Below are 24,336 nucleotides of genomic sequence, written 5' to 3' on the forward strand. Positions count from 1 at the left end.
TCTCTCATCAATGTTTCTAACTCTCTATTCCTATCCCTTCCTCTCTGTAAAAAAACAATAAAATATATTTTAAAAAAATAAAATAAAATGATGATGTAGACATAACCATGAACGAATGTGTAAAACAAACTTACATCCCCAAACCTTAGAAAATATCAATACTAAAACACACAAAACCCAGCAACTGGATCTTTTAAAGATATAAAGTATTACTTCTACTTATATGTATAGAAAATTAGGTAGACAATTTTAAAATGTTCTTTTTTAAAAATTGATTTCAGAGAGCAAAGGAGAGGGAGAAAGAATCATTGATCTGCTGCCTCCTGCATGCTCCCCCCGCCCCCCCATAGGGGATGGAGCTTGCAACCTGGGCATGTGCCCTGATCTGGAATTGAACCGGAACTTCCTGGTTCATAGGTTGATACTCAACCACTAAGCCATCCCAGCCGGGCTTGAAAATGTTCTTAAATCCACGAAGTCAAAAGCAGACTTATCCATGCCCTAACTGGTTTGGCTCAGTGGACAGACTAGAGCATCGGCCTGTGAACTGAAGGGTCCCAGGTTCGATTCCGGACAAGGGCCTGTACCTTGGTTGCGGGCATATCCCCAGTAGGGGGTGTGCAAGAGGCAGCTGATCGATGTTTTTCTCTCATCGATGTTTCTAACACTCTATCCCTCTCCCTTCCTCTCTGTAAAAAAAAAAAAAGTAAAATATATTAAAAAAGAAAAAAGTAGACTTATACAGTCAATATGTATTTCTTAGCAAATGTATTGCCAGGAAAACATTTCCTAGCAAAGACCAACAGAAACAATTCTATAGATGATAGTTTGACATCAATCTAACAAAATTCCAACCTGGAATTTAATATTTAATTTGCAGGCACTTAGAAAATAAAAATACAACAATTATGCATTCTCTCTCTATAGAAACACTTTATACTAGTGACCCGGTGCACAGATTCGTGCACATTGAAAAGAAATTAATTAGAAGGTGGCTGATGGGGCAGGACTGGGCAAGACAGGCCAGACATGCCCTGGAGCCAACCTTCCACAGTCCTTCCTTGGTGTCTGCGGAGTGAGCTGGGTCCCTCAGCCTGGCCTGCGGGGATCGGGCTGAAACCGGCTCTCTGACATCCCCCCAGGGGTCCCGGAGTGCAAGAGGGCACTCTGCAAAGTTGCTGTTGTACAGGGTGTGGAACGCAAACACAAGTGTGCAGTAAATTAGATTCGGGGCGGATAGTGCCCCAGCAACAACATAACCCACAGCCGAAGGTGGAATTGTGCGGCGGGCTCCCTCCTCTCTGGTTTTGGGGTGTGCCACCTGAGAACAGCCGCTGCCAAGTCACTGCAGCTTGGCAGCTCCTGTGTTGAGCATCTGCCCCCTGGTGGTCAGTGTGTGTCATAGCGACCGGTAGGACAGGTGGAGGGACACTTAGCATATTAGCCTTTCATATATATATATATAATCTCTTATAGACAGCCTATAGTTGTACCATAAATTTTTATCCATTTTACCAATCTCTGCCTTTAACTAGAGATTAATTTATTTCCATTTAATGTAATTACTAATGGGGTTGGATTTATATCTGCCATTTTGCTATTTCTACTTTAAATGCCTTAGGTCTTTTTGTTCCTCTGTTTCTCAATGACTGCTTTATTTTTTGTTTTTTTGCTTTTGAGCCTCTCCAGTGCATTTTTCATTTCAGTTACTATATTTCTCAATTCCAGAATATTTAAAAAAATGATTTCTATCTCTTTATTAATATTTTCAATTTTGGTGAGATTGTTCTTATACTTTAATTTAGGTGTTCAGAGATGGTTTCTTTTAGTTCTTTGCTCATATTTAAAATGAATGATTTAAAATCTATTACCTAGTAAGTCCAATGTCTGGACTTCTGCAGGGATGGTTCTAATAATGGTTTCTTTTACTGTGTATGTGTTATACTTTCTTGTCTCAATTTTTTGTTGAAAACGGAGCATTTAAATAATATTATGTGACAACCTTGGAAAATCAGATTCCCGCTGACTCCTCAGGTTTATTATTGTGGCCTGTTTCTTCTTGACCTACGTAAACCAATTCTGTAAAGCCTGTATTCTTTACATCTAGTGACTGGCTGATTGAACCAAAATTTCCTTATACACTTGGAAAAAATAAGTTTCCCAGTCTTTGCTGAGGGATTCTGTCCTTGTTTTGGGCCACACTTCCAACACTAAATAAGGTGGTTGAAAATTCTGCCTTAGTTTTCACATCCTTGTGCAGAGCTTCACACCTATTTGTCTTTCTGAGCATGTATACAGTCTTGTGTATGTGCTTGCCCTTTTATTAGAATCCCAAGAATATGTCAGAGCTTTTCAAAGCCTCTTGTAAGTGGGGTATTTCAGGAACCACCAGAGAGAGCAAATAAAGACAATTATTTGGCGGTTAGGTTTTGAAGAGTTCCACCTCCGTTTTGTCCCTTTGGTACCTGAGAGGCTGCAGTGGGCACAGGGCTGGAGAGTAGAGAATGGGACCAGTGCATGTGAAAATGGCCCAAAGTCAGACATTTTACTTGATTAATGCTCCATGACTTCTGCAAGCCTAATTATTAGAATTCTGGAAAAAGTTGATTTTATAAGTTTTGGCCAGTTTTTTCATTGCTTTTATGGAGGAGCAAATTTTGGTTGGTTTTTACTATTTTCACTGCCTTCCTGCTCTTGGCATTGGCTTTTAAATTGGCAAAGCAGTAGCCATACTGTGCAAACTATACATGTAACTACTCTAACACTACATTTGAGAATCACATCCTACTGCAAAGGAATGAGATGGTTGAGGAGGCTATATTGGAGCATAAACATTGTTTCTCTGTCTTTAAGGGTATAATCATGTTTCAAGGACACCACCAGGAAAAATAAAAACAGCATCAACGCCTGCTGCCTAAAGGAACACAATAAATGCTGACTTAATAAGTTACAAACTAAGCTCTAATTGAGTGATATATGCAAGGCTTATATAGCATTTCAGAGAAGGGATTCACTAGGGTTAAAAAAAAGGCATCAAAAAGAATAGAGGTCTCTGCTTGGGTCTTGACAGAAGCATAGGAAAGTGGTGAGAAGAGGGAGGAACATGCCAAAAAGGAAAGCTTGTTCAAAGTTTTAGAGGGTTTTAAATCTTAATACAAGCCTTTATATATTCTGGATGCAAGTCCTTTGTCAGGTATGAGTGTCAGCATATATGTTGGTACTCATGAAGAAAGCAATAGTCACTTGTCTTGAGAGGAAGTTTCACTGATGGCTATAAGGGGAGATAAATTTACCAAGATAGGGACTAGTTAAAGGCCATGAATGCTATTGGAAAGGAGTTAAGACTTGATTCTATTGGTCAAAAGATTGCAAACTATGACCACAGATCTCAAGCCAAATCTGGCTGGCCACCTCTTAAGTAAAGTTTTATTGGAATACAACCATGCCAGTTCATTCACTATTGTCTATGGCTACTTCAGGGCTACAATGAGTAAGTTGAGTAGCTGCAACAGAGACCATATGGCCCACAGAGCCTAAAATATTTACTGTCTGACCCTGATATTGGCCTGGACTCTGATTTTCACCCTCTGCCTTACACACATTCAGGGTGTGGCCTCAACCATGGATAAGAGAGAAATTAAGGATACAAAAAAAAAAAAAACACTGAAGAGACTGCTTCAAAAAAATTACATATAAAGTGAGCAGCTAGGATGGGGAATTTTTCAGGATTTATGACAGGCTAAAGCAGTGGTTTCTCAACCTTCTGGTCCTTTAAATACAGTTCCTCATGTTGTGACCCAACCATAAAATTATTTTCGTTGCTACTTCATAACTGTAATGTTGCTACTGTTATGAATCGTAATGTAAATATCTGATATGCAGGATGGTCTTAGGCGACCCCTGTGAAAGGGTCATTAGACCACCAAAGGGGTCGCGAACCACTGGGCTAAAAGGAAAGAGTATAAGGTCCAAGATGACTCCAAGGTTGTGAACTTGTATGACTGGTTGAAAAATGGCAATAATAACTGAAATTGCAAGTTTGGAGTACAATTAGGTGAAAGTATAATGAATTTGTCTTTAAACACCTGAAGTTTCAGGTGTTGGGGAAACTCCCAACTAGGATACTTACTTTCATACTAGAAATCCTGCAGAAAAGTAGCCTTTACATTTACTTAAAAAGATATTCAATCTACTATATTATAAATATATTCATGTATAAAATGTTGACTTAATTTTCACTATAAGATAATAACTCATGTATTAGAGAGCTAAAGGATGATCAAAATCTCTATTAAGAAGAACCTCCTCAAATGGGGATTATAGGAATGATTCAATGAGAGAGAAAAGTAGGTCATTAAAAAACTTAAAAAAAGAAAAGGTGCTCCACGAGAGCATAAAAAGCCCTTGAGAAGCCTGGGAAGGTCAATAGGTACAATGGCCACATCTCTAAAGATTTCTGTACTTTATTACATGCCTTATTCAATTGATAATTAAATCAATTATTGTATTATAACTGTTTATTTGTGTAAGACCTCACCAAAGTTCCTTGAGTGAAATTTTTTTCTTATTTATATCTTCATTGTCTAATATCCACATAGATTAGTATTCACTGACTCAGTATGCTATATTCTTTGTTGCAAGATGCTTGGAACACTTAATTGGAGATGAAAATTTTTTAACTTCTTAAAAGAAAAATTTCATTAAATGTAGTAGTGAAAATTCAACCCACTGGCTTACAAATAACACAGTATAAGTGAAAGAAGAGACAATGAATACAGGTATTTGAATAAAACATGGACTACAATATTCTCAGGGGCTGACATTTGCTAGGACAAAGTGAGAAAAATCTATTTAACCGGTAAAGCAGTGAACCTTTATAATAAAAACAAAAGTTCCTTGTAACAAAAAAAGCAAGTAGTAGGGTGTCTGAAACTCTCTAGTATAGAGATCTTTACAAAAAGGTTCAATTAGTAGACAGATACAGGGTTAGAAATGGAGATTCTATAGGAAGTATCTGGGAGCCTTCAAGAGTTCACAGGCGTTTTATGACACCAATTTTATTTCAGAACCAATCAATTATATTATTCAAAAGCATTAAGAAGTGTTTAGTTCCTAATAAAAATAGAAAAATGAAGGAAGAAATTAGAAGAGGGTGAACCAAAAGATTGGAGATATTGCCCAACATAAAATGATCTGAGTTGGTTACCACACTTAAAAAAGGAAAAACAATATATAAACTCCCAACAAAGGTATAGAAGAAGGTGCCAGGAGAATCAGTGGTGTGATTCTCTGATGAACCACTAGGTGGTGGCATTGGCCCAGGACGGTTCAGTTGTGGGGGTTGGAAATCAGGTGTGTGGAGTAAGCAATTGCTTGGCCATTTCATTTGTAGGCATGGAACTGTTAGAAGGGTATTCAACTTGATTATGTTAATAAAAACTTTGAAAGAAAAAATTTTGAAACAGGAAAATTCATCAACAAATTATTAAAGGTTTACAATAAAATAATTGTAAAAAATACAACTGTACTTGTCCACTCACCTTTACTACATTGTCCCCTGACTGTCCGTTATTTCGTAAACAATCCAGACATATAGCAATTTGTGGGTCACTTCTGTGATAATCTTTATCATCTTGATTTTCATCACCTTCTTCATCTACTTTAGGTTTGTCAACTTTTGAAGCATCATCTGTACAATTTAAACAAAACTCAGATATAACTCAAAGTTGATATTGAAGTTAAGCAACAATATTTAATCATCAAAACAAAAGTCAACTTTGAAGAATAACTGAAACTTTCAATACTTTTCATTGTTGAGTCAGCTGGACCATTTAAAAATATTTTTAAAAAACCATCACTGACTTATTAATATAGCCTAAGATGTCTAGGCTCACTGGGGCATCCAAATGAAAGATTCAGGACTAGCTACATTTTGTCACAAAAATAATTGCAATTGGTGATTAGATCACTTAGAAAGTAGAATAAAAATACTTCCAAATTCTCTATATATTCTAATTTAAAACTGAGTACTCATTTCTAAATTCTCAAAATTTCAAATTATTAGATATTCATAAAATTAGTTAAATATAATGAATAAAATGAATTCAATGAATTCTTTTTAAACATGTTTACAGCTATAAAATGTTAAAACTCCATTAAGGAAATCTGAATAATATACTTCATATTATATCCAAATGTATTTAACGTATGAAATACTTACAGCCTACATATAGTTTACTGAGTGCCTTTAACTCTGTTAGATATGCATTGTGCTAGGTTTGAGAGAACAATTTTGAAACTAGAATTATCATCTGCATCCTCACAGTGGTCAGGGTATAGGAGGAGAAACAGACAGGTAGAGAAAGCAGAGAAGTTGGATGGAAGAGAGAAAATAGACTACGCAGCCACATAAAGAAAGATAATAAACCTAAACTGTGGGGTGAAATAGAGATTTAGGGAAAATTTCCAGTGGAAAGAATTAGCCAGCCAAGCATTACAGTATGGAAAAGCCCAGGAAAAAAAAGACAGGTTAGCTCCTCTATAATGACTACAGTATAAGCATTATGGTTGTATCATAAAAAGCAAGTGGGTTCTCTTCTGCATTCTTTCTTCTACATATTTATGTGGAACCCACTTAGACAGTATCACCTTTTAAGAACCCAACTCCCAGCTCCAAGAAAAAATCCAAAATCTCCATCTAAACCAGTGGTTCTCAACCTTCTGGCCCTTTAAATACAGTTCCTCATGTTGTGACCCAACCGTAAAATTATTTTCGTTGCTACTTCATAACTGTAATGTTGCTACTGTTATGAATCGTAATGTAAATATCTGATATGCAGGATGGTCTAAGGCGACCCCTATGAAAGGGTCGTTCGACCGCCAAAGGGGTCGCGACCCACAGGTTGAGAACCGCTGATCTAAACTAAAGACAAAATACTTTCTTTAGAGAGGGAGAAAAACACAAAATAGGCAGTAGTCCTTCACAAGTCAACCTATAAGATACATAGAGCCCTGAACTAAATCTAACAGCTTCTGAAGATGATCCCCTGGAACCACTCCTCTTGAAAAGGTAGTCAAACATTTAAGTCAACTTTGTATCACCTATGTTTTTACTTTAGCACTACTATCTAAATTGTACTTTACACTTGGGTAAAACAAGCCTTTAGTTAAGTCATTTTCAGGCCTGGTTTCTTGCCTATTTTGTTGTTATAGAGCAGAAATAATCCCTTGCTATCTTCTCTGTCATTCAAAACTAGAATGCTCAAACCTCTCCTACTACAGGAAGTTAAACTAAAGAAACTATGATCCTCATTTTATAGATGAAAAGAGAAAGAGAATTTTCTCACCCATCTTAATTATTATGTGTAATTGACAATTCTGTGATCTTATGGAAAAGCCAGAGATGGGAAATTGAGCTCACAATGAGCCTATAAAAACATATGTACATATTTAAAGATTTCAGTGGTACTTAGGTCATCTTGAAATCAATCTTATATTAAATAATCCTGAAAGGATACTTTCTTATAATTTCAGGTATGTTGTACTTTTTCTTTTCTTTGTGTGAATTATATACTTACCAAAAGCCTTTTCTCTGCTCAGTAATGTTCATTATTTTGCTAAAATTGTTAAAAATGTACTGATTGCTGAGTCTCCAGGCACCCAGAAGAGAAATTTGGACACTTAGCACTGGTGATGGGGAAAACTCGCAAAAGCATCTAGAAACATTTTTCAGTTCCAGATATATAAAAATTAGTATCACCTGAGCTCCACCTATGAAAACTTCATTCCAAGATCCCCTTGCTATGCTGTCAGCCACATCTCAGTTCCCTCTCCTATTCAAATGTACAAACTAAAACAAAATCCCTCACTGTTTAGTTGCAGGCTATAGCTCTTTCTTTTCTTCAGTTTGCATTATTTGCTGGAGAGCTAAAGGAATCAGTAGTCGGTTTTCTGTTTTATCTCCTTTTTCTCTTCCCAAAGTTCAATTTCCTATTACCTTTAACTGGAGTGATCTCATGATTTTACATGAAAGGTTCATAATATAAGTAAAAGAGTACATGAATTCTGCACAGGAGACACTTGAACTTGAAGAGAGATATTAGTTGACCAAAGCTATAGAAAGCTAATTTGTGAGAAGCTATCAGATACAAACGTAAGAAAAAGTTACCTTGTCCATTTTCTTGAGGCTTATTTTTCTTCCAAAACTCAGATTCACGCTCAAGTTCTTCTAATTTAAAAGAAAAAAGAAGTATAAAAATAATAGAAACAGTCATGAAATGTGTAATAGAAATATTGATTTCATAAAACACAGAATTCTTCAAGAAGCCAAAGAGTAACTTACGTTCTCGTAGTCCAGGGACCAGTTTAAATATGATTTCCTCTAATGTATTATCCAACCTTCCAAAGGGGAAAAGAGAATAAAGGAACAATGAAGATATCAAAATCCAATACATAAGCAGCTGGGGATCTCTATCTTAGGTGTATTGCAAATGTAGAGCATGCAGTTTCAGCACATCTACTACACCGAACTCTTCTGCACGCGGAGCACACGTATTTCTAGCCTTTCCCACGTGGTAGGTTGATAACAAAAGCAGTCCTAGTCCCCGGCTCTCTCCACATCCACACCAGTGGTTCCCAACCTTTTTTGGCCATGCTCCCCTGTGACACATAATTCTTAGAGTTCAAAAGTGAACTCCTGTTCATGTGGAGGAAGCCTAAAAGGCCACCAACTTGGTCTAAACAAGCTTCCAAAGGACATGGAATCCATGAAAGAGAAAAATAAAAGAATGACAGGACAGCCGAAATACTGAGGAAGAAATCACTAAGAAATTGTTAAAAAAATAATATGAAGTGATATGAAATGTATAAATATGTCACAATATTTATATGCTGTATATGAGGCCCCTAGAACCTAAGAAATGCAAAAAATTCACTGTTAGTAACTCATTCTCGAATTGTTCCCTTTGTGGGGCGTGTACCCCATGTGGGAACCACTGATCTACACCCACTGAACATGACTCAGACTCCATCCCTTAATCAAGGGAGGAATTCTAACTCCCTACCCCAAGAATATGGGCAGGCCTTGAAATATGCGTGAAATATGACATTGTGCTTAGTCCTGAGCCCAAGCCTAAAGAGGCACTACATGCTTTTGTATGCCCCCCCTCTCTCAGAATCCTGCCAACCATGAGAACAAGTGTGGAGGGTGAGGCACCATGTATAAGAGAACCCTGCTAAGGCCATTTCAGACTAGGTCACTGAACCCGTCCCCAATCTGAGAGGCTGCTCTGCTGATCTGAGCTGGTTCTACCTATCCAGTCAACTGCAGCACCATGAGCGAGCCCAGCCAAGACCAGAAGAAACACCTAGATCTGTGAACTGCAGAACTGTGAGGAATAAGGAATGCCTTTTTTTTTTTTTTTTTAAAGGGTGGTTGGTTTTGCAGCAATAGTTGATATATTCACTCTCAAAATCTCTACTACAACTCTGGCTCTTTCCTATAAAGGAAACAGTCTCCATTTTTCTCTCCTGAGAAATTTAGACCACTTTGTCACTCTATCTCAGTGATGGCGAACCTATGACACGCGTGTCAGAGGTGACACAGGAACTCATTTTTTTGGTTGATTTTTCTTTGTTAAATGGCATTTAAATAAAATATAAGTCTTTGTTTTACTATGGTTGCAAATATCAAAAAATTTCTATATGTGACACGGCACTGGAGTTAAGTTAGGGTTTTTCAAAATGCTGACACGCTGAGCTCAAAAGGTTCGCCATCACTGTTCTATCTTCCTAGATTAAAAAAAAAGTAAATATTTATCTGACATTGTTTTTCCCTGATGAGAGTGTAACCCTTCCTTTTCATTTCTTTACTCTCATTCTCTTGCTCCCAGAACATCCTTTTCTCTCTTCATACCTTCATCCTGCTCAGCAGCATTTCAGCAGCATTACTCTTCTCTAACTACAAACATTTATACTTTCCTTGCATCTTAAAAAATCCAACCTTTATATCAAGCTGTTAGCTGTTTTTCAATTGGAAAAACTTTGAAAGCAAAATCGACATTATTTGTCACATACTGTGTTTTGCTAATGTTTCCCCAAATTATCCATAACTGCCAACTAAATAGGTTTAAAAATTATTTTAGAATTGAAGTTTAATATGTTTAAATTCTTTTTTAAAGTCATTTTTCTCCTATATTGCTCTGCAGCAGTTTGATAGGGTTGTCTAAAACTGCTCCTTTCAGGAAAGAACAATTGGGTTTTCTTTTTTTTCTGTCTACTCTTTCTTGGTCCCTAAGTATTTTTCTTTTCCAATGTTCTGCTCTCTTGACCTTTTCAGTAGGCTTTTGTGACCTCATATAAGCTAATAGCTTTTACATATATTCACACACACAAACACAAACTACATCTCTGCTGAGCTTAAGTGCCACATTTCCAACAGATGCTTAATATCTCAAGCACCTCCTTTTGTTCATCTATGTCAATACTGTCTTATCCATCCTCCAACAAAACATTGAATATCACTGTCATACTTTTCAAAAATTAAATTTAGAAATGAGACCAAAGGCTCAAAATGCAAGAATTATCTTAATACATGCACATACCTCTCCCCACTCCTTGATTCACACATTTAAGTCACTATGCTTCACCAACAGTTCCTTCTCGATATTTCCCCCATATAGTCTTTTCATGCTTCCCACCCTTGTACTTCCTTAACTACCACAGTACTTAGAGGACAGTATACACCTATTTTCCTTTAACTTGACATGCTCATAATGATCAAATTAATGCTTAAGGAAGAGAGTCACCATTTGCTTTGCTCAAGAACCAATTTCTTCCCATCACCTGGCTTCAAGTGTTTTTATAACTTGAGTCTAACCTACAAACCATAACTGGTGTTATTCTTATCTCTCTTCCCTAGCCAACAGGCCTATGCAGTTTCCCATAAGAATGCCTTGTCTTTTTGCAATCTGTTTCCCTCATGTTCTTTATCCTGGCTCAATTATTCTTTTCCTACTCTCCAACCAAACCACTGTTACCTTATTCTTCAAGACTTAACTCAAATACTAACTTGTTCACAAAGTTCCCCTGACCATTTAATGGTAATATTTAAAAAGTAGCATTTCTCTTCTTAATTTAATATTTTCATCAAAGTTATATATCTGTGTAATTTCTCATCCTGATTCCTACAACCCCAGAGGCACTACTTTCAAATCCAACCAGTTTCTTCTAATATTTACTTTTAGCAAGTCAGAGGTAGGGCCTGAGAACTGCCATTTCTAACAAGAGACTCATAGTTTGGGGACCATGCTTTGAAAACCACTGGGCTAGACATTTATCTGTAGATAAATTACTCCAACTACAGTCACTAAAATAGAAAAAACAAGTCTAAAATCTAAGACTTGCAAATCCAGATTCGATGAAATGATGGCAAACATCACACAGAAATGAACATTACAAAAGGCTACTGTTTTTAGATGTGTACTTCCCTAAGATCCCACAGTTTATCTGTGATAGAGCTATGGTAGAAACAGTGGGGAAAAAATAAGTTTAGTGGTAAGGACACCTGGCTTGAAGCTGGGAAATGGCATTTGAGTTTGCTGAGACCTTAGGCAAAGTCATGGTAAATTTCAATTTTCTAAACTGGAAAAAAGGGTTTGGATTAGGATCTTACAAACCACTTCCAGCTTTAAAAATATATGATTATACTTAAGTAAATGGCAGTCATTTTTAAAATTCTGAGTTTTAAAAAATTTAATAGTACCAAGATTAGTCTACCTCACTATTAGGTCTGCTCTCTTTCTACTGCCATGTAGTTCAACAAAAGTGGTGTATTGTGTAGAATATTAAAATACTGAAGCAAAACTACAACTAAAGTAACTCTGAGAGCCTGAAATAAAGTTATAATTTTAATTTGGAAATGTATTTCTTAAATATTTAATATGTACAGTCGTATTTTTCTATTTCTTCTTAAAATCTGTATTAATTGAACCAAGGTGCCAACAAATATTACAATGCATAATAAAAATTATTAAGCGTTTATGTATTTACTTACCTCAACATTTCTAATGGATTTGTCTCATGAACCTGGTTGCCACACCTGGGACAATCATTGCTATCTTCAAAGTGCTGAACAATACAAGTCTTACAGACTAAGAAGAAAGAAGGCGTTAGGTTAAAATGCGTCATTTAAACTGAATGTAATTAGAAATGGTCCTTAAAAATTACCTACTATAGATAGAGTACTATTCTTTAATCAAACTTTATAAAACCTTAAAATTGTAACACTGGAAAAAACCCAACTGTCACAATATAAAAAGTATATACCATTTTGTTGTTTTTCTTAAAGAAGTAGGACCAAAATGAGGTTTTTACCTTAACTGAATTTACTTCTTTTGCTAGAAATATATTTGAATGCAAAATAAATATTTCTTAGAAGAAGTTGTGAGTTTTCAACATGTTTGGATTACTTTTCATTAGCAGGGTGCTCCTGGAACAAAGCAGGAATTACAAGGGAACTTCCGGTCTTTGCGGAGCATGAGGCTCAGCGCTCACAGATCCCATGATTCCATGGAGCACAACAAGCATGGCAGTGGCATCCAGTTGGCACAAAGGCACGAGAGGCAAAGTGAAAGAATGACTGCAAAACTGACATGGAAAATTAAGATTTTTAAATAAAGATTCTAAACTAAGATAACAGAAATATGACTTGTGGATTTTTTTTTACCACAAACCTATATGTTGCCTACATTTCCTCCAAATAATACTAATCTCTCACCTTTCCCTAAGCTTCTATTACCTACTATGCCAACTATCTTGCCCAAAATCCTTAGACCAACTATTAAAAATTTTCCCTCACTTCCCTATCCTAATACCACCACCTCCATTTCACTACCCTTTATAATCTGAAAATACAGTTAGGCTCCCCCAACCCCTACTTTACAACTCCATTACAAAAGATTCCTTTTAGCACTGTTCATGTCCCACACTGTTTAAAAGAAGTAAAAGTTTAAATGACTGAGCAAGAGTAAACTAAAGGATTCCTACCACTGAGATTAGGTCTGAAAAGTTCAAGCAAATTACATATACTATTAGAGCAACAACGGTCAGGCAAGAATTCTACTGGGTATCTAACTTTAAAATCATTAATACATATAGAGGATATCTCGGCACTTCTTTTCATTGATTCAAGGAACGTTTATGGAGGGCCAGACATTGTACTAGGAGCTGGGGTGCAGGAGTAAACAAAATTCATACCCTTCTGGAGCTTATATTCTATTTGAGAAGACAAACAATTTAGTAATAAGTGAGACTAAAAACAAACCAAAAAAAGGCTAAAAGAACTGGGGGCTATTTCAGACAGAGTGATCAAGGTAGGACTTTCTACGAAGGTGACATCTGAGCATATTTTTTTGTTAAATATCCTTGAATCCCATATTACCTACCTCTTTATACCATTACATACAGCTATTAGGGAACGCCCTTCAGTACAGTTCTCTCAAAATGTGGATAAAACGCAGTATTAGAAAACATTAAAAATAAAAACACTTAGATATGAATATAGCCTCTGTCCTCTAAATCTCTTGGTCCCAGTCCAGCCGTGTGGCTCAGTGGTTGAACATGGGCCTATGAACAGGAGGTCAGGGTTCGATTCCCTGTCAGGGCACATGCCTAGGTTGCAGGCTCAATCCCCAGTAGGGGGCATGCAGGAGGCAGCCGATCAATGATTCTCTCTAATCATTGATGTTTCTATCCCTCTCTCCCTCTCCCTTCCTCTCTGAAACATATAAAAAATATTTTTTAAAAACCCACAAATCTCTTGGTCCCAAAAAGTTTCTAAAAATCTTTTAAAAAGTCAAAATAACTTTTGGGAAAGAAGGGCTGCTTGTTAAGCCACACTGTAGTGGAGGATTGAAAAGCAGAATTCCTAGAAGATTCCTGGTATTTGCTCTTTTCCCAGGGACAACAGACAAATCTCTGAAATTCGGGAAAGAAGGCAAAAAAAAAAAAAAAAAAAAAAAAAAAAAGACATTACAGCAAGAATGAAGGGGTATTACAAAGTCCAATTCCCTGGTGATTCCAAAGGTTTATCATACTCAAGGATTCAGGAATTCCTGGTTGTCTATCAGCCTTGACCAAATAGAGAGGCACATGATATGCCCAGAGTCAGCCAAAGGCTGAGTGTAGGAGCCTGTCCTCCCAAGGACAAAATACTAACCTAGGTTGAAGAAAGAAATGAAAGCTCATCCATCCAGAGGTACACAGTTTCAAGAATAAGGCTGTGTTAATTGTTTAAGGCCAAGACAACACCAGTGCCCAAGGGTGCTGATGGGAAATATTAATCTATATTCCAGAACTGGACTGTCCAATATGGTAGCACTAGCCATGTGTAGCTACTGAGCACATGATATGTCGCTAGTTCAACTTGAGATGTAAAATACAGCACATCTCAAAGCCTTAGCATGAAAAAAATCTCAATGATTTTTATATTATATGCTGAAATATTTTAGACACATTGGATTAAATAAAATATTAAAATTATTCCTTTTTAAAACGTGGCTACTAGAACAATTTAAATTACACAGGTAGCTCACTTTTATTTCTACTGAACAATGCTGTTATAGAGGGAGATAAAAAGCCCCATCTGGAGGTGAATTTATATTTCACATCAACGTTTGAGATAACTGTATGTTATTCTAATTTTGCAGATGAAGAAGAGTTTCCTCTAGGCAAATAACCTGTCTACTCTGATGAATGACACAGAGACTTGAACCCAGGTATTCTGATATGAAATCACACATTTTACCTCAAATTTTAAAGATTTTAACTTTACAAAGGGAAAAAAATGTTATATAGATATATCATCTCTCCCAAGTTATAGGCTCGATCTCCGTCTCCCTCTCTCTCTAAAAATCAATAAAACAGCTTAAAAAAAAAAGTAAAAAAAACCAACTGGTAGTAAATACATCTCCCACATGATTTTAAAAGTTGGTAATAAAGTCCAACCTTATACAAAGTAGAACCTGAGAAAATCCAAGGCAGAAGTTCAGTAAAGATTTGCTTTCCCTAAGATGTTTACAAAATCATCACTACAAATCTACCCTTTGATTCTTAGTCTTTAATTTGGTTTATACCAGCTATAAAACATATTTTTAAAATATCTTAAAGATTTAATGCTAAGCTCTTTGATTGCTCAACTGCTATACATACTGGTTAACTCAACAGGTGCAAGATAAAAAGGTCCAGGTCTGGGTTAAGACTCTATGGAGACTAATTACAATCTTCCTTCTCACCAGCCACCTACAGAAAGATGCTGTGGCCACAAGAAACACCTGGGTCAGAACGGGAGTTAGGCTCACCAATGATATTATTCCCAGTTGAAAAACCACTTAAATAGCAACAAGTGCTAACATTACCTGAGCACTAACCTAGTATCAGGCTCTGGGCTCAGGGCTTTGTATAGATTAAAGTATGGACTGTTACCATCCTCCTTTGGCAAATGAGAAACAGTACTGGAGAGCCTGAGTAGGCTGCCATGGCTGCTCACAGCTGCCTAGCTGTGTAGCAGAGATGGCATCCACTCCCCGGCTGTGCATCTGCAGGCCTAAAGTCCAACTACTATGCTAAGCATCATATAGCCAATAACACTTGATCCTTGGCAACAAGATTTGTTATTTTTAACTGATCTTTATATTTAGCCCATCACAAACATCATAAAACTTCTGCCTAAAGCTTACAAACTGAAATTCTTCCTTTTAACATTTCTTAGATTTGAACTAGGCTGTTGCACAAATTAATAGAGTCATGTGTCATCTAAAACGGTGGTTCCCAAACTGAGATGGGCACCACAATCACCAATGAGATTTTTTAAAGAACAGATTAATGGGCCCCATCCCAAAACAACTAAATCAGAATCTCCAGGAGATCAACAACAGGACTCTTAACTTTGAAAAGCTCTCCACCAAGACAGTCAAAGATAACTGGGAAATCCTGGCCAAAGGAGGCCAGAAGCTGGCCACAAAATCCTTACCAGTGAGTACCTCTGATTGATGAACCCATTCCAGGATTTGGCCCTCTGCCAAATCATAATCAGAAGTCACTTTACTATTCACTATCAGGAAATCAGTCATGGGACAAAACATAATCGAAAAAATATGGGATGAAGATACTCTCTCCCTGTAATGCAGAGGCCAAGGTAGGACAGCATAATGCTCTAGACCAGTGGTTCTCAACCTTCCTAATGCCGCGACCCTTTAATACAGTTCCTCGTGTTGTGGTGACCCCCAACCATAAAATTATTTTCGTTGCTACTTCATAACTGTAATTTTGCTACTGTTATGAATCGTAATGTAAATATCTGATATGCAGGATGTATTTTCATTGTTACAAATTGAACATAATGAAAGCATAGTGATTAATCACAAAAACAATATGTAATTATGTATGTGTTTTCCGATGGTCTTAGGTGATCCCTGTGAAAGGGTCGTTCGACCCCCAAAGGGGTCGCGACCCACAGGTTGAGAACTGCTGCTCTAGACAAAAGACAATCTAGAGGCAGACTGGATCTGAAACTCAGTCCTACCACCAGGCACATTACTTACTCTATGCTTCTATGTACAAAGCAGATAACAAGAATATCTATCTCACAAGGTTCTTGTAAGAATTAAATGAGATAATATGTGTAAAATGTGTAAATAAGTATATCGTAATGTACTTATATTCAATGAATATTTGAGCTATAACTATAAATTAGATCACCAGATGAGCATAAAATCATAACAAGGAGTATCAGTAATCGAATATTGAATGGCAACAGACTATGATTAGTTTGATGTGTCCATCTGAAACAACAGATGATCTTGCTAAAGGGACTTTAAATATCTATTATGTATTGATATTAATCCTCTGCAGCTATGACAGCCCTAGAGATAGTCTTACAGCTCAAGTAAGATATTTTCTACACATTGCTTCACCCGAATGGGAACCACCTATCTTTGCATGTATGATACTTCTTTTTCCAAGATTGACCCTTCACCCTAGAAAAAGAAGTATCATACATGCAAAGATAGGCAGTTCCCATTTGGGTGAAACACTTCTCTAGTATACATTCCTTCTTTAACTTTATATATTTAATACAATTCCTACTGGTCTAGGAGTTATCTTGTTCTGTCTTTTCACTTTGCATATACCTGCTCTGAAGTACTACTGCATGTTGATTTCATAGTTTAATAAAGGGCTATCCTACATCCTTATTTTCAAGTTCTTGAGAGGTGGGGGTGTTCTTCACAACAGGTACAAGGACCATTGTTGTTGCTTATCTTGTATGTATGGTCCACCCACAAAATAATCTACACAAATTTCTTTTCTTGACCACTAATCCTGCTCTCATCCCATATAATAAAAGGGTAACATGCAAATCAACTGAACAGTGGAACAACCGGTTGCTATGATGCACATGGACCACCAGGGGGCAGACGATCAACACAGGAGATGCCCCCTGGTGGTCAGTGTGCTCCCACAGGGGGAGTGCTGCTCAGCCGGAAGCCCAGAAGCCAGGCTCACAGCTGGCGAGCACAGCAGGGGTGGGGGGGAGCCTCTCCCGCCTCCAAGGCAGTCGGACATCCCCCGAGGGCTCCTGGACTGCGAGAGGGCACAGGCCAGGCTGAGGGACCCCTCCCGAGTGCACGAATTTCATGCACCGGACCTCTAGTTGATAATAAAACAATAGTTTTTTCTCTCATGTCCTTGGTGTTATCACTCAATGTTCTGTTTATTAAAAGTGATCAAATGCTGACTCCTTTAGTAAAATCATCCTAAGGTGTTCGTTTTATCTGTCAACACAGAAGCACGTTCCTTCCTTCCTTCCTTAGCACATTATCATCTTTATGTGCCCTTCTTGAGTAACACTTATTTTCAAAGTTTGCTTTGAAAACTTTATTATCTGCTAACAGTTTTTAAGTAAATTGTAGTCATCTGCAAAGAGAAGAGGCAACAGCTTCCTGATTTTGATACATATTCTTATTTAAAAAGAGTTTTCCAGTATTTGCTTCCATGAGACAGTATCTCTTGGTTTCACTTATATAAGGATCTAATAAACACCTTCCTTCTGTTATGTTATACATGGCACATTTCTTTCAAAGGCTCACATGAGTTGCAATTTCATGAAGAACATTTAGGATAACATCACTTCCTACTGAGAATGCTATATGATTTCACCACCACAGAGGAGCAGGCAGCAGCAAAGGAGAAGGATCTTGTGTCAAGCAGGCAGGACACCAAAATGTCCTGGAAGGTTATACTTCCATAGACAGACTTAGAGTCAGGGTAGAGTTTGGTAGCTCAGTGAGTGCAGCAATGCCCTCATAACCTCCTGATCAATATAAATTCTTGTCAATCATAATGATCATTTCTCACACACACTCCTGATAGCTTTGTTCTTCTGTACTTCAACTTTTCTACCTGTCTTTTCTTTCATTATACTTGCTCAGTTAAACTATTAACCCTGGCTAAATCCAACATACTCTGCTTCTATAAAATTATAGCTGTGGGAGAAAAACATGCACCACACTGATGGTATCTCACCTTAAATTCATGACTGTGAACCTAAAGTGGGTCCTTCATCTGCCAGATGGTCATACTCAACACCCCAAGTCCATTATGCCCTCCATCAATACTTCATACCTTCTCCTCTCTCCTCAAATCCTTAACACATCCTCCCCCAATCTCACTCTCCACTGATGACCTCGCTTCCTCTTTCACTGAAAACAGAAGGGGGAAAAAAAACTGAAACAAAGAGAAGAGAATTCACATCACCATATGACTAGCATCTGTACTTTGTGCTCTTGCCTGTTTCCAAAAGTTTCATGTGCCTATCTGCAACCAGTCTCTGCTCTGTGCACTCAATCCCCCCCCGATGACCTAAGAACACTGCTTCAGTATTCTCCCCTTTCACTAGATTAGTCTTTTGCTATCTACTGAAGATTTAAACATATTCCTCATCTTAAACAACTGTTGACCCTACTTCCCTTGTCAGCTGTCATTCCATTTCAGAGCTACTTATACTCTCTCCAATTCTTCTCTTCCCATTCTGTTTTTCACCTCTTTTTTAACCTTCATTAACATGAAATACTTACATAATCACAGTACAATGAGTAAAACCAGGGAATTTTCCATCCTCTCACACTTATCCAGACTTTCACTCTTTACTACTCCATTGAAACTGCTCGACAGGATTATCCATGACCTCTGTGTTGCTAAGTCCAGTGTTCTATTCTCAGTTCCATCTTACTCAACACAGTTGACTCAGTTGATTCCTTCTCCCTCTTGACACTATGTGTACTTTGCCTCCCAGGATCCCACCCTGCTTTCTCCTATCTTACTGACAACTCCTCCTCAACGCCCTGGAGCTCCATCCTTGGTCCTCTTCTCTTCTTTTTCTACACTCACCCCCTTGGTACTTTCATTGTTTAAATATGATCTACATGCTGATACTCTCCAGACTCACACATCCAACTCCCAACTGACATCACCATTTGGGTGTCTCCAAAAATAGCCTCCTGATCTTCCACCCTCAGCCTTTTCTATATGATTGGATGACATCTTTATCCTCAAGTTTCTCAGACCAAAATCTTAAAGATATCCTTTAAGACTGACTTAACTCTTTGACTCTTTTTTCTCTTATGACCCCCACACAGGTCATTAGCAAATTTGGCTTTACTTTCAAAATATAACCAGAATCTGACCACTCTGACCACCACCACTGCCTTGGTACAAGCAATCGCTACCTCTTGCCTGGACTATTGCAATCACCTCTTAACAGGTCTGTTTTCAATAGTAGTCTGAGTGATGCTTTTAAACATAAATCAGATAATTCCATTCCTCACTCAAAATCCTGCCTGAAATGGGTCATATCTCTAGAGCAGCGGTTCTCAACCTCTGGGTCGAGATCCCTTTGGGCGTCGAACGACCCTTTCACAGAGGTCGCCTAAATACATCCTGCAAATCAGGTATTTACATTACGATTCATAACAGTAGCAAAATTACAGTTATGAAGTAGCAACGAAAATAATTTTATGGTTGGGGGTCACCACAACTGTATTAAAGGGTCGCGGCATTAGGAAGGTTGAGAACCACTGCTCTAGAGTAAAAGCCAAATCCTTACAGTGGCCCTATGAGAACTGCACACTGTGCCTGTGGGTCACATCCACCCTATCACCTCCCTGTGCTCTCTGCTCACTGCTGTCTAGCCACACTGGCCTGACCATTTCTCAACATGTCAGGCACATGCCTGCCTTAGACTCTTGACTCCTTCTATTCCCTCTACCTGAAATATTCTTCCCTCAGTCGTGTAATTGGCTAACTCCTTTACCTCCTCAAGTCTATTCAAATATCGCTTTCTTTTCTTTTTTTTTTTCTTTTTTTCAAATGTCACTTCCTTAACGAGGCCTACCCAGAACACAGGCTTATTTTAAATTGTAACACCTTCCCACTGACTGCAATTCCCCTTACCAACTCGGCTCTCCCTTACAATACCATTTATCACCTTCTAATATACACTATGATTACTTATTGTCTATTGTATCGCCTACTGTATCCCAGGTGCCCAGAATCGTACTTGGAGGAGGAGGTGCTCGGTGAATATGTATGGAATAAATGAGGACACAGGGTTAGGAACAGTAAAGGGAGCCAAGTGCACTATTGTAGTGAAGTCAGAAACCTGCCTATGCTTTCAAATAAAGGGGAGAGATTCTGAGTTTACTAGTAATCTTTTTGACAACTAAAATGACTTAAGTCAATATAAACTAAAATCTGTTTCAGTTTTCTAAAATATTGAGTAAAGAAATGTCAGCAATGAAGCCTCTGCGGGAACATAGCTTTTGTTCACTGGTATTTAAATTTTTGATATAATATAGTCGTCTGGGAAAAACTAGTGTGTTATGAAGCATCAGTACCTATAAAAAGTCTTCAAAGTATCGAAATGGAAATTACCTTTTGTTTTTTTACAGGTTAGACTGTACTTATTCTTAATGTTTATATTCAATCTTGCTGTTAGATTGTTTTTTAGGTTTAAGACATTTTTTTACCCCATGATGGATGATGGTCATTGCCACCCTTCCAAGCCCCCAAGGCCTCTACCTTCACATTTACTTTCATTCTATAGCTTAGAAAGAGCTCGTTTTGGTGGCTGACTTGTGATGGGTCAGAGTGCATGCAGAAGGATCAGTGGCATTAATCCACCTGGGAATCCAGTAATGGGTCAGCCAGTCAGTCCGGCCTGGGTAGTGGCATGCAAGGACTTGACAATAGTAACAGTCTTCTTTAGTTTCAGGTGTTGCAGACCATGGGCAGCACGTTGGATCTCAATGGAGGGCATCAAATAGAGTTCCTTTAGAAGCCTCTTCCTCTCCTCCTCCTCTTTTTTCAGGAGAAGGTGCCTTGTAAAAATATATGTACCCCTGCATCAGTTCATCTGGATCTTTTCCATGCTGTGTTCTTCCTAATGTACTTGGAAATTGGATACATACCCACTGATGTGCGAACTGTTGTAATGTCATAAGCTTCCAAGGAAAATATGACTTTCCACCTTTCTGGCAGCTAGAAAATAAGAACTGTCTTCCATCCCAATCACAAATGTCTGAAGAGGGTACTGGACTTGGGCCTCTTTTAGCTGCTTCAACAGGGTGGCAGCAACCAAACTGGAATCCAAGCCCCCTGATAAAAGATACCCAATCCTTCTGTCATCAAACATTTTAGTGGCAGTGTCAAAAAAGGATCTGGAGGCTGCCTTTATGGTTTCTATCCCAAGAACCTGGAAGTTTCTCCACACTGTCACAGGGTGTGCAGAGGCTCACCTCTGCAGTGATTATATTTAACCACTTCCACCAACACAACTTCGTCATTTGGCTTTAAATCCAAAACTTCATAGTGTCCCTGAAGAAAAGGCTCCACTAAAAAAAAAAAAAAAAAGCTGGAGTGCTTCAAGTTAACAAGACCTTTAGCTTCTGAACACATAGCCAAAAGTCCATCTTCAATTACAGCTTTAAACAAACGTCTTACTCCATAGGTATCTCTGCCCAGGAACACTTTCTTATTGGCCATATCCAGTAAATTAAATGCAAATACACCATCCAGCATACAAATCATGTCTATTCAATTCTTCCTTTGACATAAAGATGGATTATTTCACCATCCACGTTAGTGTGATATTCAAGTTCAAAATGGCATTGTAGCTTCTGGTGGCTGTAGATTTCTCTGTTGTAACATAGCCACAAATAAGGATATTTCTTCACTCAAATTGGCTGCATTCCAAACAGCTGGTCAACCAACAGCAACCGGGAAAGTCCAAAGCAGCAGTTGGTATATCCATTGACATTCTCAAAGCAAAATGCATCTGGACCCCTGTGTGCAACCTTCATAGCCTTCAGACACTGAACAGAAAGGCAGTCATTGCTGCCAAAGAGGGTCCAAATGTCACACATGGCGCAATGGAACTACAGGCTCTCTGGGAGCGAGCAGTTCGAGTGAGCAGGTGGTATGCGATCCAGGCAGTAGCGATCCAGGCTGTGGACAGCAGGCAAACAGGGCTTCTGCTAGACTCTTAAACATACCTATGCATTGACCATGATTTCTGATTCTGAATACGTATTTTAGGTTACATATTTTCTTTCAAATCATCATTGGTATCACTTCCAACTCATTCTGACATAGACATAATTTCTTCTCAGAAGCCAAAAGACAATTTCATTTTTTATCTATCTTTTAGTGTCCACTATGATGCTTTGCTCAACTGTTTAAACATTCTTATTTAGTGCAGCGATTTTTCAACCTTTTATCTCATGGCACACACAAACTAATTATTAAAATTCTGTGGCACTCCAAAAAATATATTTTTTGCTGATCTGACCCAAAAAAAGGGTATAATTTTGATTCATTCACACTGGATGGCTATTGTGTTGGCTGTTGTGATTTTTTAATTTGACAACCTAAGGGAAAAGAGGTCAGTGCCACTAATAAAATAGTCAGGTATTGCATGTTTTAAAAATTCCTGTGGCACATGTTGAAAATTGCTAATCTAATGCACAGTTTCAAAAGCTAAAAGAACCATACATCTCATATAATTCTTCTTTGACATTAATAATGGATGACATCTAGATTAAGACCTATAATTATTCTTCCTTATTGAAAAATAATCATCAAAATGAGCACTATAATCACTTTCATGAATGAGTGACTAGTTTCTGCCAAAATACTGTTTGAAATATGTAATATAAGTATACCAGTGATCTCATTTCTAGTATAACCCTAAAAAATTATATCTGTACCCACTGAGACTTTAATATAACTTCTTCTTAGGCCTTTGATTTTGTTCCTATTCTCTTAAAAAAAGGATAAACAATTTATTTAAACTAACAAACAAACACAGAAAATAAAACCAAAAATAGTTCATGTTTCTCCCCTACCTCTGGTAACCACCTATTTATTCTCTGTATCTATCAGCTTAGGGTAAAAAAAAAAAAACAACCCAAAAAACTTATTTAGATTCCATCTATCAGAGAGATCATATGGTATTTTTCTTTCTCTAACTTATTTCACTTAGCATAATGTTGCTACAAATGGCAAGATTTCATTCTTCCTTATGAGTGAATAATATTCCAGTGTGTGTGTGTGTGTGTGTGTGTGTGTGTACCATATTTTCTTTCCCTATTCATCCATCGGAGAATACTTAGGTTGTTTCCATACCTTGCCTATCTAGTCTAATAAAAGACAAACATACAAATTGACCGTGCCTTCGCTACGCTTTAAGCCATGCCCACCAGCCAATCAGAGCGACTATATGCAAATTAACCCAACCAAGATGGCGGCCAGCAGCCACGGAGCTGGAGCGAGCAGGAGGCTTGGTTGCTCCAGTGATGGAGGAAGCCAAGCTTCCCGCCTGCCGCAGCTGGCTCTGAGCTCCACTCAAGGCAACAAAGTTTCAATTATAGAAGATAAATACACCCCAGATACCTGCTTTCAGCCGGCTGTGGCCACAGAGCTGGAGCGAGCAGGAGGCTTGGGTTGCCCCTGGCGATGGAGGAAGCCAAGCTTCCTGCACGCCCTGGACGGCTCTGAGCTCCACTCAAGGCTACAAAGTTTCAATTATAGAAGGTAAATAAATCTCAGAATAAAAAAAAAAGAAAAAAAGGAGAGGCTGAGAGCTTCCATCGCTGGGGGGCTTGGCCAGCCTGAAAACGGCCCTCAGCCCCTCACCCAGACTGGCCAGGCACCCCAGTGGGGACCCCCACCCTAAAAGGGGTGTGGCCAGCCTGAAAACAGCCATCAGCCCCTCACTCAGGCTGG

At 38.1% G+C, this 24,336-nt stretch overlaps 1 protein-coding gene and 1 pseudogene across 4 annotated transcripts in view; both read right to left on the bottom strand.

Moving 5' to 3' along the window:
- The window catches only part of PCGF5 (polycomb group ring finger 5), a 111,948-nt gene that overhangs the window by 24,074 nt on the left and 63,538 nt on the right, over positions 1-24,336 (bottom strand). For all 4 annotated transcript variants that reach the window (XM_070432722.1, XM_070432721.1, XM_070432719.1 and 1 more), the window contains exons 3-6: positions 12,053-12,149; positions 8,342-8,397; positions 8,168-8,227; positions 5,541-5,689 (exon numbers count right to left, since the gene is read on the bottom strand). In XM_070432722.1, coding sequence (XP_070288823.1) covers positions 5,541-5,689; positions 8,168-8,227; positions 8,342-8,397; positions 12,053-12,149 — 362 coding nt within the window. The remainder of the gene's footprint in view (positions 1-5,540; positions 5,690-8,167; positions 8,228-8,341; positions 8,398-12,052; positions 12,150-24,336) is intronic.
- On the bottom strand, positions 17,948-22,684 carry LOC139021890 (asparagine synthetase [glutamine-hydrolyzing] pseudogene; annotated as a pseudogene).

Source organism: Myotis yumanensis, unplaced genomic scaffold (assembly GCF_028538775.1).
Source record: "Myotis yumanensis isolate MYYU_CA2020_CCGP unplaced genomic scaffold, mMyoYum1.0.hap1 SCAF_13, whole genome shotgun sequence".
NCBI classification, from domain to species: Eukaryota; Metazoa; Chordata; class Mammalia; order Chiroptera; family Vespertilionidae; genus Myotis; species Myotis yumanensis.